General features: G+C 46.2%; 1 protein-coding gene across 2 annotated transcripts in view; it reads left to right on the plus strand.

Moving 5' to 3' along the window:
• NRP2 (neuropilin 2) overlaps positions 1 to 12,829 on the plus strand; it is a 231,925-nt gene that overhangs the window by 171,323 nt on the left and 47,773 nt on the right. For both annotated transcript variants that reach the window (XM_081867265.1, XM_081867264.1), the window contains exon 15: positions 6,690 to 6,734. In XM_081867265.1, the coding sequence (XP_081723391.1) occupies positions 6,690 to 6,734 (45 nt within the window). The remainder of the gene's footprint in view (positions 1 to 6,689; positions 6,735 to 12,829) is intronic.

Below are 12,829 nucleotides of genomic sequence, written 5' to 3' on the forward strand. Positions count from 1 at the left end.
GTCGCGGGGATTCAAACCACTGACCTTCTGATCAGCAAGTCCTAGGCTCGGTGGTTTAACCCGCAGTGCCACCCGCGTCCCTGCATATATTATTAGGGGTGTCATATTTGGTAGAAAAGCAGTTACACAAACACACACATACATTTCTAATGGACAGAGGCGCTATTATTATTCCTGAAATAACTTGGTCGCAGAGCATATGTTTCACAAGGTCCCAGGTTCAGTTCCTGGCATCTCCCGTTAGAAGGATCACATAGGGAGTGCTGGGCAAGACCCTTGCTGATGCTGTCAGTCAGAGTAGACAGTACTAGGTTAGATGGACAAATAGTCTGATCTGCTAGAGGACAGCTCCCAGTGTTGCTATGAACCACAGCTCTTCAAGGCTTCACCTTGGGATCTGCTTCCATAATTTCCCAAGAATTAACTATGAACGTTGTGGAGCACATGAACAATACCTTTTCTTCACCAAATAATTGCAACTAGTTGCCATATGTGATGAAAACCAAAGGTCCAAAACTCTGTTTTTTTAAGAAAACTCATCGTCTACCAGTCAAAACATAGGGTGATGATGATGGTTTATTTGTACCCCGCCCATCTGATTGGTTTGCCCCAGACATTCTGGGCAGCTTCCGGCATATATCGATAGAACCAGTGTGATGTAGTGGTTAAGAGCGGTGGACTCGTAATCTGGTGAACCGGGTTCGCATCTCTGCTCCTCCACATGCAGCTGCTGTTGACCTTGGGCTAGTCGCACTTCTCTGAGGTCTCTCAGCCCCATTCACCTCACAGAGTGTTTGTTGTGGGGGAGGAAGGGAAAGGATATTGTTAGCTGCATTTCATAGTAAAACATTAAACCTTAAAAAGCTTTCCTATACAGGGCTGCCTTCAGATGTTTCCTAAATGTTACATAATTACTCATCTCCTTAACATCTGATGGGAGAGCATTCCACAGGGTGGGCACCACTACCGAGAAGGCCCTCCACCTGGTTCTCAATAACAATAATTTAGGTGCTTATAGGCCAGGCATAGGCAAACTTGGCCCTCCAGATGTTTTTGAGACTACAATTCCCATCATCCCTGAACACTCGTCCTGTTAGCTAGGGATCATGGGAGTTGTAGGCCAGAAACATCGGGAGGGCCAAGTTTGCCTACGCCTGTATAGGCGCTGCATTTTACTTGAATGGGATGCTTTCCCATTTAGTTAAACCCATCTAGCAAGAACCCAAAAGGAGTTCTTCCCCAATTTAAACCCCTCCTTCCCTGATTTCTGTGAAGGGCTGCTGCTAAGCACCCATCTCCATGGGTTCCAGTCTACATGGTGGCATTCCATACCTCCATGTCCGCTTTGGACTAGGTGGTTGATCCAGGAATCATCACTTTTCTGTCACACAACATGAAAACCGGGTTGGTTTGAGTGTGTCTCTGCTGCCCGAGAGAACTCAGCTCGCTCAATTCAGCTCCACCTGACTGCACATAACATCAGTGCACTAATGTAGGGACTTTATTAGAGGAAAGATTAGTTGGAAAATTACTGCTTATTTTCTTTTGTACAGTTTCTGATATCTCTTACACCTTTATCTTGAATCATTTAATAAAATACCTTGAATTAGAATTCTGGAGTTGATTAAAGAGCTTTACGTATTCACAGTCTTGTCTGCGGCTGGCTGTTCTGTCTAATGCTACTTGGTTATTAGAAGAGTTGACTCAGTTCTGTTTCTTTGCCTTGCGTCTGAATCCCCCCGTGTTCAGAGCAAGGGCATGTAACATGGGTGATTTCAGCTCTCCCCATGAGTAAATAACACAAAGAACACCTCCCAGCCTGTCTTATTTCACAAAGACGAAGCAACATACTTCTGAGGCTATTCTTTAATCTCTGGGCTTGCATTTAATCATTGGACCATTGCTGATTTTTTTGCTTGCTTTTACATTGGTAAGCCATTTGTGGAGGGGAAAGCAAGTATACTTGTTTTTTTAAAAAAAAGAAAAAGCAAAAAAAGAAAGAGCATTCGGTTTCCAGGCAAGCTTGGCCCATATAGGTGCTCACTGTTGGAAATTAAACAAGAAACAAAATGCTTTAGTGCAATTCTACACTTTATAGAGGGACGCGGGTGGCTCTGTGGGTTAAACCACAGAGCCTAGGACTTGCCGATCAGAAGGTTGGTGGTTCAGATCCCCGTGACGGGGTGAGCTCCCGTTGCTCGGTCCCTGCTTCTGCCAACCTAGCAGTTCAAAAGCACATCAAAGTGCAAGTAGATAAATAGGTACCACTCCGGCGAGAAGGGAAACGGCGTTTCTGTGCGCTGCTCTGGTTCACCAGAAGTGGCTTAGTCATGCTGGCCACATGACCCGGAAGCTAGTAAAGCGAGATGAGCGCCGCAACCCCAGAGTTGGCCACGACTGGACCTAATGGTCAGGGGTCCCTTTACCTTTTAACACTTTATAGACCAAATACAGTAAACCACAGACATGTGTTCTTAGATATCTCTGTACACTTGCCTGGAAAATTAATTGTGTTAGGATTCCACCGAACACACAATGGCTATTTCATGATCTAGGCAGGTCATCCATCCCATAGAAAGAAACTGAGGTTGCACTGGTATACGAGTTGCAAATTTTGTCTGCTGTGTAAAATGCGAACCTGTCTGAGGATCAAACGAGATGCGGCAGGAAATCTGTGAAGTGCAGCTTTTTTTAAAATGCAAAAGCAGCCAGAGAGGTTTCAGATTGGGGTTGCAGCAGCTGAGGAGAAATAATTTAATCCTCTCCCTCACATTGTCTTCTTGATTTAAACTGCACCCACCTCCCTGTAGCTCCTGTTTGCCCCACAGGGATGCTTGTCTCCAAAGTAGGGTTTTGAGAGCAGCGTCTTGGGGGGGGAGAGACGACTGAGCTCAAGTGTTTGACTGCGAAGCTGGTTCTTCTGATGAATCATTCAGGATATGAAATAATACCATAGGCAGAACTGTTTTGCGCATCTCCCCCCCCCCCCCCAGGACTACAAAAAGGAAGCAACTGGAGTGGCATGCTACTGCTTCAAAATTGTCACCCAGAGAAGTAATCAAATTCCTTTTCAACTTGAGAAAAGGATCTAATAACTCACATTATTATTATTATTTTGTTCTTTTGACAAACCTGTCACTTGCATTCTGCAGAAGGGTGACTGTTTCAGAGCACTCCATTGAAACTGCACTGGAGCCAAGAGACTAGGTTCCCAGGCAGAATGCAGAAGGAAAATAATCACGGAATCGCAGAGCGCTGCTTTTCTGAGTGTTGCTTCTCTGGCCCGTTCCTTTCTAGCAGCTTGTTACTGCATACAAATAATAATAATAATAATAATAATAATAATAATAATAATAATAATTTATTATTTGTACCCCGCCCATCTGGCTGGGTCTCCCCAGCCACTCTGGGCGGCTTCCAACAAAGATTAAAAATACATTAAAATCTCACACATTAAAAACTTCCCTGAATAGGGCTGCCTTCAGATGTCTTCTAAGTGTCAGGTAGTTCTTTATCTCTTTGACATCTGGTGGGAGGGCATTCCACAGGGCGGGTGCCACTACCAAGAAGGCCCTATGCCTGGTTCCCTGTAGCTTTGCTTCTCGCAGTGAGGGAACTGCCAGAAGGCCCTCAGAGCTGGACCTCAGTGTCCGGGCAGAACGATGGGGGTGGAGACGCTCCTTCAGGTCTACTGGGCTTTTGAGGCCGTTTAGGGCTTTCAAATTCAGCACCAACACTTTGAATTGTGTTCGGAAACTTACTGGGAGCCAATGTCGGTCTTTCAAGACCGGTGTTATGTGGTCTCAGCAGCCGCCCCCAGTCACTAGTCTAGCTGCCGCATTCTGGATTAGTTGTAGTTTCCGGGTCACCTTCAAAGGCAGCCCCACATAGAGCGCATGGCAGTAGTCCAAGCAGGAGATAAAATAAGAAACACAAAAAATTATCTGTCTCTGTTTCAGTGGGCACCTGGCTTGTGCCAGGGCTTTGGGAGCCTAGCGGGGAGGCAGAAAAAGGTAGCCCAAGGAGTGGTGTGGATTGGGGAGCCTCCCAGCTCCGGTCAGTCCCAGCCACATGGCCAGTGGTCAGAGATGGTGGCAGTTGTAGTTCATCAACACCTGGATACCCACAGCTTCCCCATCACTAGTTTAGGTGGAGGAAACTTAAGTCCCTTTACCCATTTGCAAAACTGCAAAGCTTTTTATTTCGGTAAGGCAAAGGCAGTAAAGTGTTGACTCTTGCCAGGAGACCTGAAGAGTTTCCTCTTTCTGGGATGCCAGAGATGTTCGGATCATGTGGTTCCTTTTGAACAGCCTTGTAAACTGGTACTGCAGCAAATGGTTGCCAACATCTTTCTGGCCTTTAAGAGTTGTAGGCTGCCTGCAAAATTCAAGCTTTTGCTGCCATTGCTGCCCTGGGCTAAGGAACAGCTTTATCACATTAATTTCTGCTTGCAACAAAGCTTTTAAAAGCAAAGAAGACCTGACTGGGGAGGGGAGGAATCACCCACCATAATCCTTGTAATATAATATCAGAGGTAAATGCTTGAGGCAGTTTAAGAGTGAGTCAGAATGTCTACGAAAAAATATAAACCCATTTTAAGGATCAAAACAAAATAAAAAAAATCCTTCCAGTAGCACCTTAAAGACCAACTGAGTTAGTTCTAGGTATGAGCTTTCGTGTGCATGCACACTTCTTCAGATAACATTCTTCAGATATGGTATCTGAAGAAGTGTGCATGCACACGAAAGCTCATACCTAGAACTAACTCAGTTGGTCTTTAAGGTGCTACTGGAAGGATTTTTTTTATTTTGTTTTGACCATGGCAGACCAACACGGCTACCTATCTGTAACTGGAACTATGGAAGGCACCATTTTAAGGATGATGATGATGATTATTATTATTTATCATTTCCACTCCGCTTCTCTGGCCCGTTTCTTTCTAGCAGCTTGTTACTGCTTAATAATAATAATAGTAATAGTAAAAGTAATAGTAATAGTAATAATTTATTATTTGTACCCCGCCCATCTGGCTGGGTTTCCCCAGCCACTCTGTGCGGCCTTCCACAGAACATTAAAAACAGAATAAAACTTCAAACATTAAAAACTTCCCTAAATAGGGCTGCCTTCAGATGTTTTCTAAAAGTCAGATGGTTGTTTATTTCCATGACATCAGATGGGAGGGCGTTCCACAGGGAGGGTGCCACCACTGAGAAGGCCCTCTGCCTGTTTCCCTGTTAACCTCACTTCTCGCAGTGAGGGAACTGCCAGAAGGCCCTCGGAGTTGGACATCAGTGTCTGGGCTGAACAATGGGACGCTCCCTCAGGTATACTGGGGCTTGATATCCTCCCATTTGGAAGACTGTTTCTTTGAGCTCAGTTCCCCTTCCACTGGTCTAATGCATCCCAAACCAGCCAATCTTGTGGTCAGATAGCATGGTATGCTATTCACACTTTTGAAAAAAAAGCACGTTTAAACTGGCCAGCTTAATCTGGGGAGGGGAAAAAAGCAGCTGCGGAATCATGTTCTGGAACATACTCCTGATCTGGATTGGGCTCCTGAGCTAATTTCCTGCTGAAAAACGCTGCTCCTTTTTTGTCCCGAGGCCTGTTATTTGCAGCCAACAGCATCTGCAGGATCAAAGCAGTGTCGAGGTAGGAGAGGGTTTTCGGCAGCGGACGTACATTGCAGACCAGAGCTGTGTACCTGATTTTTTCTCTAAAATGAAATTGGCCAGCAAGCATACTTTCTTAAAAGCATGAGTAACATAGCAATGTTGCTTGGCGCTTAGTTAGACGCTGGGATGAACACTCTCCTATTTGACTATGAAACATGTAGCGTCAGGCACCACAGACCATGTGAAATTCAGGGCAAGAGGAGGGGAGAATTCATGCATCTGCGGAAGCTGTTAATATTATACATAAAAATCTCTTTCCAAACATCTCTCAGCTTGACTCCAGAAGGGGATATGTGTTCTCTGTTGTATGTAGGGAATGAATGCTTGGACACTTTGATCTCGTGATGTCTCTAGAACAGGGGTCAGCAACCTTTTTCAGCCACGGGGCGGTCCACTGTCCCTCAGACCTTGTGGGGGGCCAGACTATATTTTGGAAAAAAATAATAATGAACAAATTCCTATGCCCCACAAATAACCCAGAGATACATTTTAAATAAAAGCACACCTTCTACTCATGTAAAAACACCAGGCAGGCCCCACAAATAACGCAGAGATCCATTTTAAATAAAAGGACACATTCTACTCATGTAAAAACACGCTGATTCCCAGACCATCTGTGGGCCAGGTTTAGAAGGTGATTGGGCCGCATCCAGCCCCCGGGCCTTAGGTTGCCTACCCCTGCTCTAGAAGGAAAATTTTGAGTCAGGCTATAATCCTAAAGACACTTATTATTAGGGGGTAAGGCCCATTGCACCCAGTGTGATCTACTTCCAAGTAAACACACATAGGATTGCTTTGTTAGAGAGATGACTTCCAGCAGAGTTCTTAAGTTCAGGGGCGGGGGGGATAATCAGTTAAAACGGCAATTTGGGGGAAGCTTCACAAAGAGGCTCTTGTAGGTCTGAGCTCTCTGCATTGTTGCAAGGATCACATGTCGCTAAGGCCGTTTTGGGGAATCTCTCATCCGTTGTCTTGGAGATCAGACTAAAGTTCAACTCTCCTGTTTATTTGCAGAACCCATCGCAGCTTTCCCTGGAGAACACACATTTGAAATTTCAGGTAAAACTGCATTTCTTTTAGCAGTTTCTTTCTTGCTGCATGATTTTTTTTATTTTAGTTTTAAAAAATTAATGTGTGTGCGTGTGTGTGTGCAAAAGAAAGAAACAGAAAAACTAACACAAGACCTGCTGCTATGCAAGATGTTTACATTTGCACCATCCCTTAACACCAGCAGGTGGCACTAGACTAGATACGGTCTGCAGACAAGGGGGCTAAACGTAGCTTGGCTGTTATTTGCCCCATAAAACACAGAATAGTTTTTCTCCCCCTTTTATTGAATCCGTCTAAGTTGTCCGAAAGCTCGCGGAAGATTTTCCCAACCGAAAACCTCTTCCAAGTTTTCACGTCAGTTGTAGGTGCCCCCAAATGAAATGCAAATAGGTGTACTTAATTGATGCAAAAGTTGTGCTTCTCTTTAGTGCAAACTCTGCATTTTGGCTCCCAGGGGGAACTGGAAGAAATTCAGGTGCCCTTTCTTTCACCTGGGTCAATATCCTTTGCTGCTCAGTATGTGAACCTTGATACACATTTTCAGTTTTGTTTTTTCAAAAAGTGCGCCTCTTAAGCCTTTAACTGCATTGTGACAGGCTGAAGTTCCACAGGTGCATTTTTTCTCCACTGTATCTACTTCCAGATACAGTATTTCTGCTTGTCACCCGGATGTTAATGGCAAAGGCACCCTGTGAGAGGTGTCAGTGTTTGCAGACTGCACAGTCTGAGAGTTGCCTTTATCTCCATCTGACACAGACTAGAGAGGTGAAATAATAATAATAATAATAATAATAATAATAATAATAATAATAATAATAATAATTTTATTTATATCCCGCCCTCCCCAGCCGAAGCCGGGCTCAGGGCAGCTAACAACAATAAAATAATACAACATTCTAAAATCATCCCATTATAAAATTAATTCAAATCAAATTGATGGCAACCATTGGGCTAGAGTTCTGTGAAGATTGCCAAAGGAGGGAGTCAGGCTGTGCCTCAGTCAAAGGCCTGGTGGAACAGCTCTGTCTTGCAGGCCTTGCAGAAAGATGTCAAGTCCCGCAGGGCCCTAGTCTCTTGTGACAGAGCATTCCACCAGATTGGAGCCACAGCCGAAAAAGCCCTGGCTCTAGTTGAGGCCAGCCTAACTTCTCTGTGGCCTGGGACCTTCAAGATGTTTTTATTTGAGGACCATAAGTTCCTCTGTGGGACATACCAGGAGAGGCAGTCCTGTAGGTACGAGGGTCCTAGGCTGTATAGGGCTTTAAAGGTTAAAACCAGCACCTTAAACCTGATTCTGTACTCCACTGGGAGCCAGTGCAGCTGGTATAGCACCGGGTGAATGTGATCTCGCAGCGAGGACCCCGTAAGGAGTCTCGCTGCAGCATTCTGCACCCGCTGGAGTTTCTGGGTCAGTCTCAAGGGCAGCCCCCCACTTCTTGTCTGCCTAGATCAGAAGTGTTGCAACAGATCCCTGGATCTTCCAGGTGTGCCCCCTGCAGCCCGGTCAAAAGCCTTTGACAAACCAACTTTAAAAGGACTCCTGAAAGCTTTAGACCGTGGTCTTGACGCAGCAGCTTCACTCAGATGTAATAAAATGGAGGCCAAGTGGTAACAGAGATAAATGTGGCTACAGATAAACCCCTGTTCCTCCGCAGCGCCTAGGGAAGAGCAGTGAAGCTTTAAGATGTGGGGCTGGGGGAATGGACAGCAACCGCAGGGAGGCTTAACCCCCCAAATCAGCGGTGAATTAGAATTGCAATGAGGCGGCAATGATTAATATTTAGCACAGAGAGGTTTTGCATTCCAGCCAAAAAGTGGCAAGGCAGGGGCTGCGGTGGGGCTTTTAGGGACAGCAGCAGGGAGGGCGGGATAGGGAGGGGACTGGAGCACAAGAGCTACTGTCACCCTGAGTTTGAAGGCTGACATTTAGTAAGGGAGAAGCAGGGTGAAATTGTGCATTTAATAGCTTAATTCTGGCCTGGAGAAAAGAAAATGGGATGCCTGGAGTTGATAAAACCTTCAGAGGGAAACAAAAGGAGAGAGACTGTCCTCTTCATTAAACTTGTTTCTGAGTCAGTGGAGATGCTGTGGTGTGGGGAAAGGAGCATGGCGGCTCCAGAGATTTTTCATTTCGTTTCATTGTGTAACGCTCTTTTCACCTGTGGCATGGTGAAAACCCCGGCGCGGCAAAAAGGCAGGGAGCTCCAAGAGCTTTCTGCTTCTATTAAATCATTTCCTTTTTATTTATCATTGGATAGACTGCTCTTCCTGGAGCAATCTCTCAACCCGTTGCTGACGCATCGCCAAAGCGGCTGGCTTTGACTTCCAGAAGAGATGCCTTCTCAGTGGGTGGGAAAAGGTGTTTTCTCCTTGAAAAGTAGTTTGTAAAGTCGTCTGGCATTGAACACTGAGAGGCAGCGCATCTGTTGTGGCCAAGGGTGAAAGGTGCACAGACATCCATAAACCTCTGCTTTGATCTGGAAGTTAATGCTTCCAAGTTCCTTAGCAACCTAGTCATGATTATTTTTATACTTAGATTTTGCTGGCTCACTTATTATTTTCCTAATAGGAAGCAGACCCAATAGTTCAACCCCAGGTTTTGGCCACTGTTGACATGATGCTGACACTCTTGTGCTTTGGCTTTGGGGATTCCCATGGGCTTCGGGTTGGTCACGGTGAGAACAGAATGCTGATCCAACAGGCTCTTCTTCTGTTCTTAAAATTACAAAGAAGTTACATGGGCGTTGCAATCAAATCTGTAGCGTTAACAGGAATTCCCTTAAGCCTTCATTCATGAATGGCAGATAGTTAAACTTGGCTTCCATATAGTAACTGGAGTCGTCATCTGCATAATTTGTTGTTGTTGTTTAGTCATTTAGTCATGTCCAACTCTTCGTGACCCCATGGACCAGAGCACGCCAGGCACTCCTGTCTTCCACTGCCTCCCGCACTTTGGTCAAACTCATGCTGGTAGCTTCGAGAACACTGTCCAACCATCTCGTCCTCTGTCGTCCCCTTCTCCTTGTGCCCTCCATCTATCCCAACATCAGGGTCTTTTCCAGGGAGTCTTCTCTTCTCATGAGGTGGCAAAAGTACTGGAGCCTCAAGCACTCAGGGCTGATTTCCTTCAGAATGGAGAGGTTTGATCTTCTTGCAGTCCATGGGACTCTCAAGAGTCTCCTCCAGCACCAGAATTCAAAGGCATCAATTCTTTGGCGATCAGCCTTCTTTATGGTCCAGCTCTCACTTCCATACCTCACTACTGGGAAAACCATAGCTTTAACTATACGGACCTTTGTTGGCAAGGTGATCATCTGCATAATATGATTGGCCAAATCCCGCTGTATTTGTCAACCATCTATGATCTCAGGTCTTTCTATGCTTGCTGTACTTGTGCTAGGCTAGGAATCTCTTTCTGTCCTTCCACTGCCTTTGCATTAGCATATTACTATTACTATTTCAATTTATATACTGTCCTTTATCAGTGGGAGGATTCTGGCATTTTGTTTGGTTTTAATGCGAGAAGTCAGAGCGGAGGTTCCCTGGTACAGCAGTCAGGCCGTGAACACACCAGTGATTCCATCTTCATTCAAAGTATGCTCAGGATGAAGCAAAGCATGCTGGGCTCTCAACAGAGCACCTCTTTGGGGGCATTGCTTGCTCAAGTCCTGGGCATATTTGTTCAGAACTATTAATAAACCATAGGATATTATTTCAGGCATGCTCCCTTCTCACTCCAGTTGGAGGAGACAGAAATGGCGGTCTGAGGTCCAATTCTGTCACATTTTCAAAAGACAGGAGGGCAGCCGTGTTCTGATGGAGAATTTGGGATCCGCATTTCAATCTGTGATTGCAGAAACACCCAGCTATGATTCTGGCCTAGATCTCGCTGGTTGACTAGTGTCTCAGCTGTACCCTTTCAGGTGAAGTTTCACAAGCAGAAATGTTCTTCTGTGGCGGGGTGGCAATCCTTCTACATGACAAACAAAACCAGACATCTAGATGCGGGTGGCGCTGTGGGTTAAACCACAGAGCCTAGGACTTGCCGATCAGAAGGTCGGCGGTTCGAATCCCCTCGACGGGGTGAGCTCCCGTTGCTCAGTCCCTGCTCCTGCCAACCTAGCAGTTCGAAAGCACATCAAAGTGCAAGTAAATAAATAGGTACCGCTCGAGCGGGAAGATAAACGGCGTTTCCGTGCGCTGCTCTGGTTCGCCAGAAGCGGCTTAGTCATGCTGGCCACATGACCCGGAAGCTGTACGCCGGCTCCCTCGGCCAGTAAAGTGAGATGAGCACCGCAACCCCAGAGTCGGTCACAACTGGACCTAATGGTCAGGGTTCCCTTTACCTTTACTTTAGATGCCTAGTAGAAGTGTTCTAATCCAGCCTTCTCCTTGATGTGCTAGTTTCCTATGTGCAGAGATTCTTTTCATATGGGGGAATAGTCAGTCATGCAGCCTGAGGACTCATTCGGACGTCGGCTTGTCCAGTGGCTTTCCCCTGGGAAAACCCAATCTTTACTGCTGATTTGGAGCAAACATCCATTGGGTTTTTGGCGGATTGATATTTGCTCTGATTTGGTGCTTGAAGAGTGGGGTTTCCTGGGGATAGTGGCTGGGCAAACAGAAAATTGCTCAGACCTGGAGAGCATGGGTCAAGTGGAAGTGCGGATGAACCCTGAATTGGTACACCCTAGACACAGATTTATCGCCACAGTGAGAACTCTGAATGCCAGCCAGCCCTCTGTCTTGTATAAATTAAATGCTTCCTTGAACGCTCCTTACCTTCTTCACAAAAAGTAAGGCAAGTGCAAATTCTTAGTTACCCTTGAAAATGAAAACAAAAACAAAGCCCCGTGTTTACTGGAAGTTTAGAAACACCAGCCTAAAAGTAATTTTGTTGAACATATGAGATTGTATGGCCTGAGGGGTGGATTTTATGAGACGGCTTGGATGTGCTTTCATTCTGCTGTGTTTTCATATATGAGGCACCCTAACCTGACAGAAGCCCAGGCACAGCTGTATTCCACATCAGCCCAGCTCTGAGCGATTCGCAGGCCCCCGTGCAACTGAAGGATGTGAGATGACTTCCACAGGCCATTTTTGTGTCAGAAAAGATCGTGTAAACATTTTGATGGGACTAAGCAGGGCTGCCAGGTTGCAGCCCAGGGATTTCCTCTTGCGCTTTGAAAGTTTGCCAGGGAATCGGGAGACGAGGTAGCTGTGGTCCCTCCCCACACCTCAAAGAGTTCTCTCCTCCCAGACCTTCACTGCATGGCCTTTCCAGACTAGTTGAAGCAGGATCCCACATGCACTGCTCAGCAGAAACAAATGGAATAAGCTCTAGCTACCAGGTATTCACTGGGATAGGGGACGCGGGTGGCGCTGTGGGTTAAACCACAGAGCCTAGGACTTGCCAATCAGAAGGTCGGCGGTTCGAATACCCTTGATGGGGTGAGCTCCCGTTGCTCGGTCCCTGCTCCTGCCAACCTAGCAGTTCGAAAGGGTTAGGGTTCGAAAGCGGGAAGATAAACGGCGTTTCTGTGCGCTGCTCTGGTTTGCCAGAAGCAGCTTAGTCATGCTAGCCACATGACCCGGAAGCTGTACGCCGGCTCTCTCGGCTAGTAAAGCGAGATGAGCGCCGCAACCCCAGAGTCGGCCACGACTGGACCTAATGGTCAGGGGTCCCTTTACCTTTATACACTGGGATATTTGAGGCTGGTTGGGGGAATCCTCAAGGCAGCAGCCAGGGATTTTTCAGCTCAACAAACTTTTTGGATAGGCACTAGGAGAAGGGGATTCCCCCCTCCCCCTGTGTGGTCCCCAAATGTACTCCAGAGGGTTGGGGGAACCACAGAACAATGGGGCTTAGTTTTGACAGCAAAACTGGGTTTTCCACCAAGCATTCCCCCAACAGAAATCTACAGTTGTTTTCAAATACAGCCGTACCTTGGAAGTCGAACAGAATCCGTTCGGGAAGGTCGTTTGACTTCCAAAACGTTTGGAAACCAAAGTGTGGCTTCTGATTGGCTGCAGGAAGCTACTGCAGCCAATCAGAAGCTTGTGGAAGCCCCGTCGGACATTCGTGTTCCAAAAGAAAATTTGCG

This window comes from Podarcis erhardii (assembly GCF_964252035.2).
Source record: "Podarcis erhardii genome assembly, chromosome: 1".
NCBI classification, from domain to species: Eukaryota; Metazoa; Chordata; class Lepidosauria; order Squamata; family Lacertidae; genus Podarcis; species Podarcis erhardii.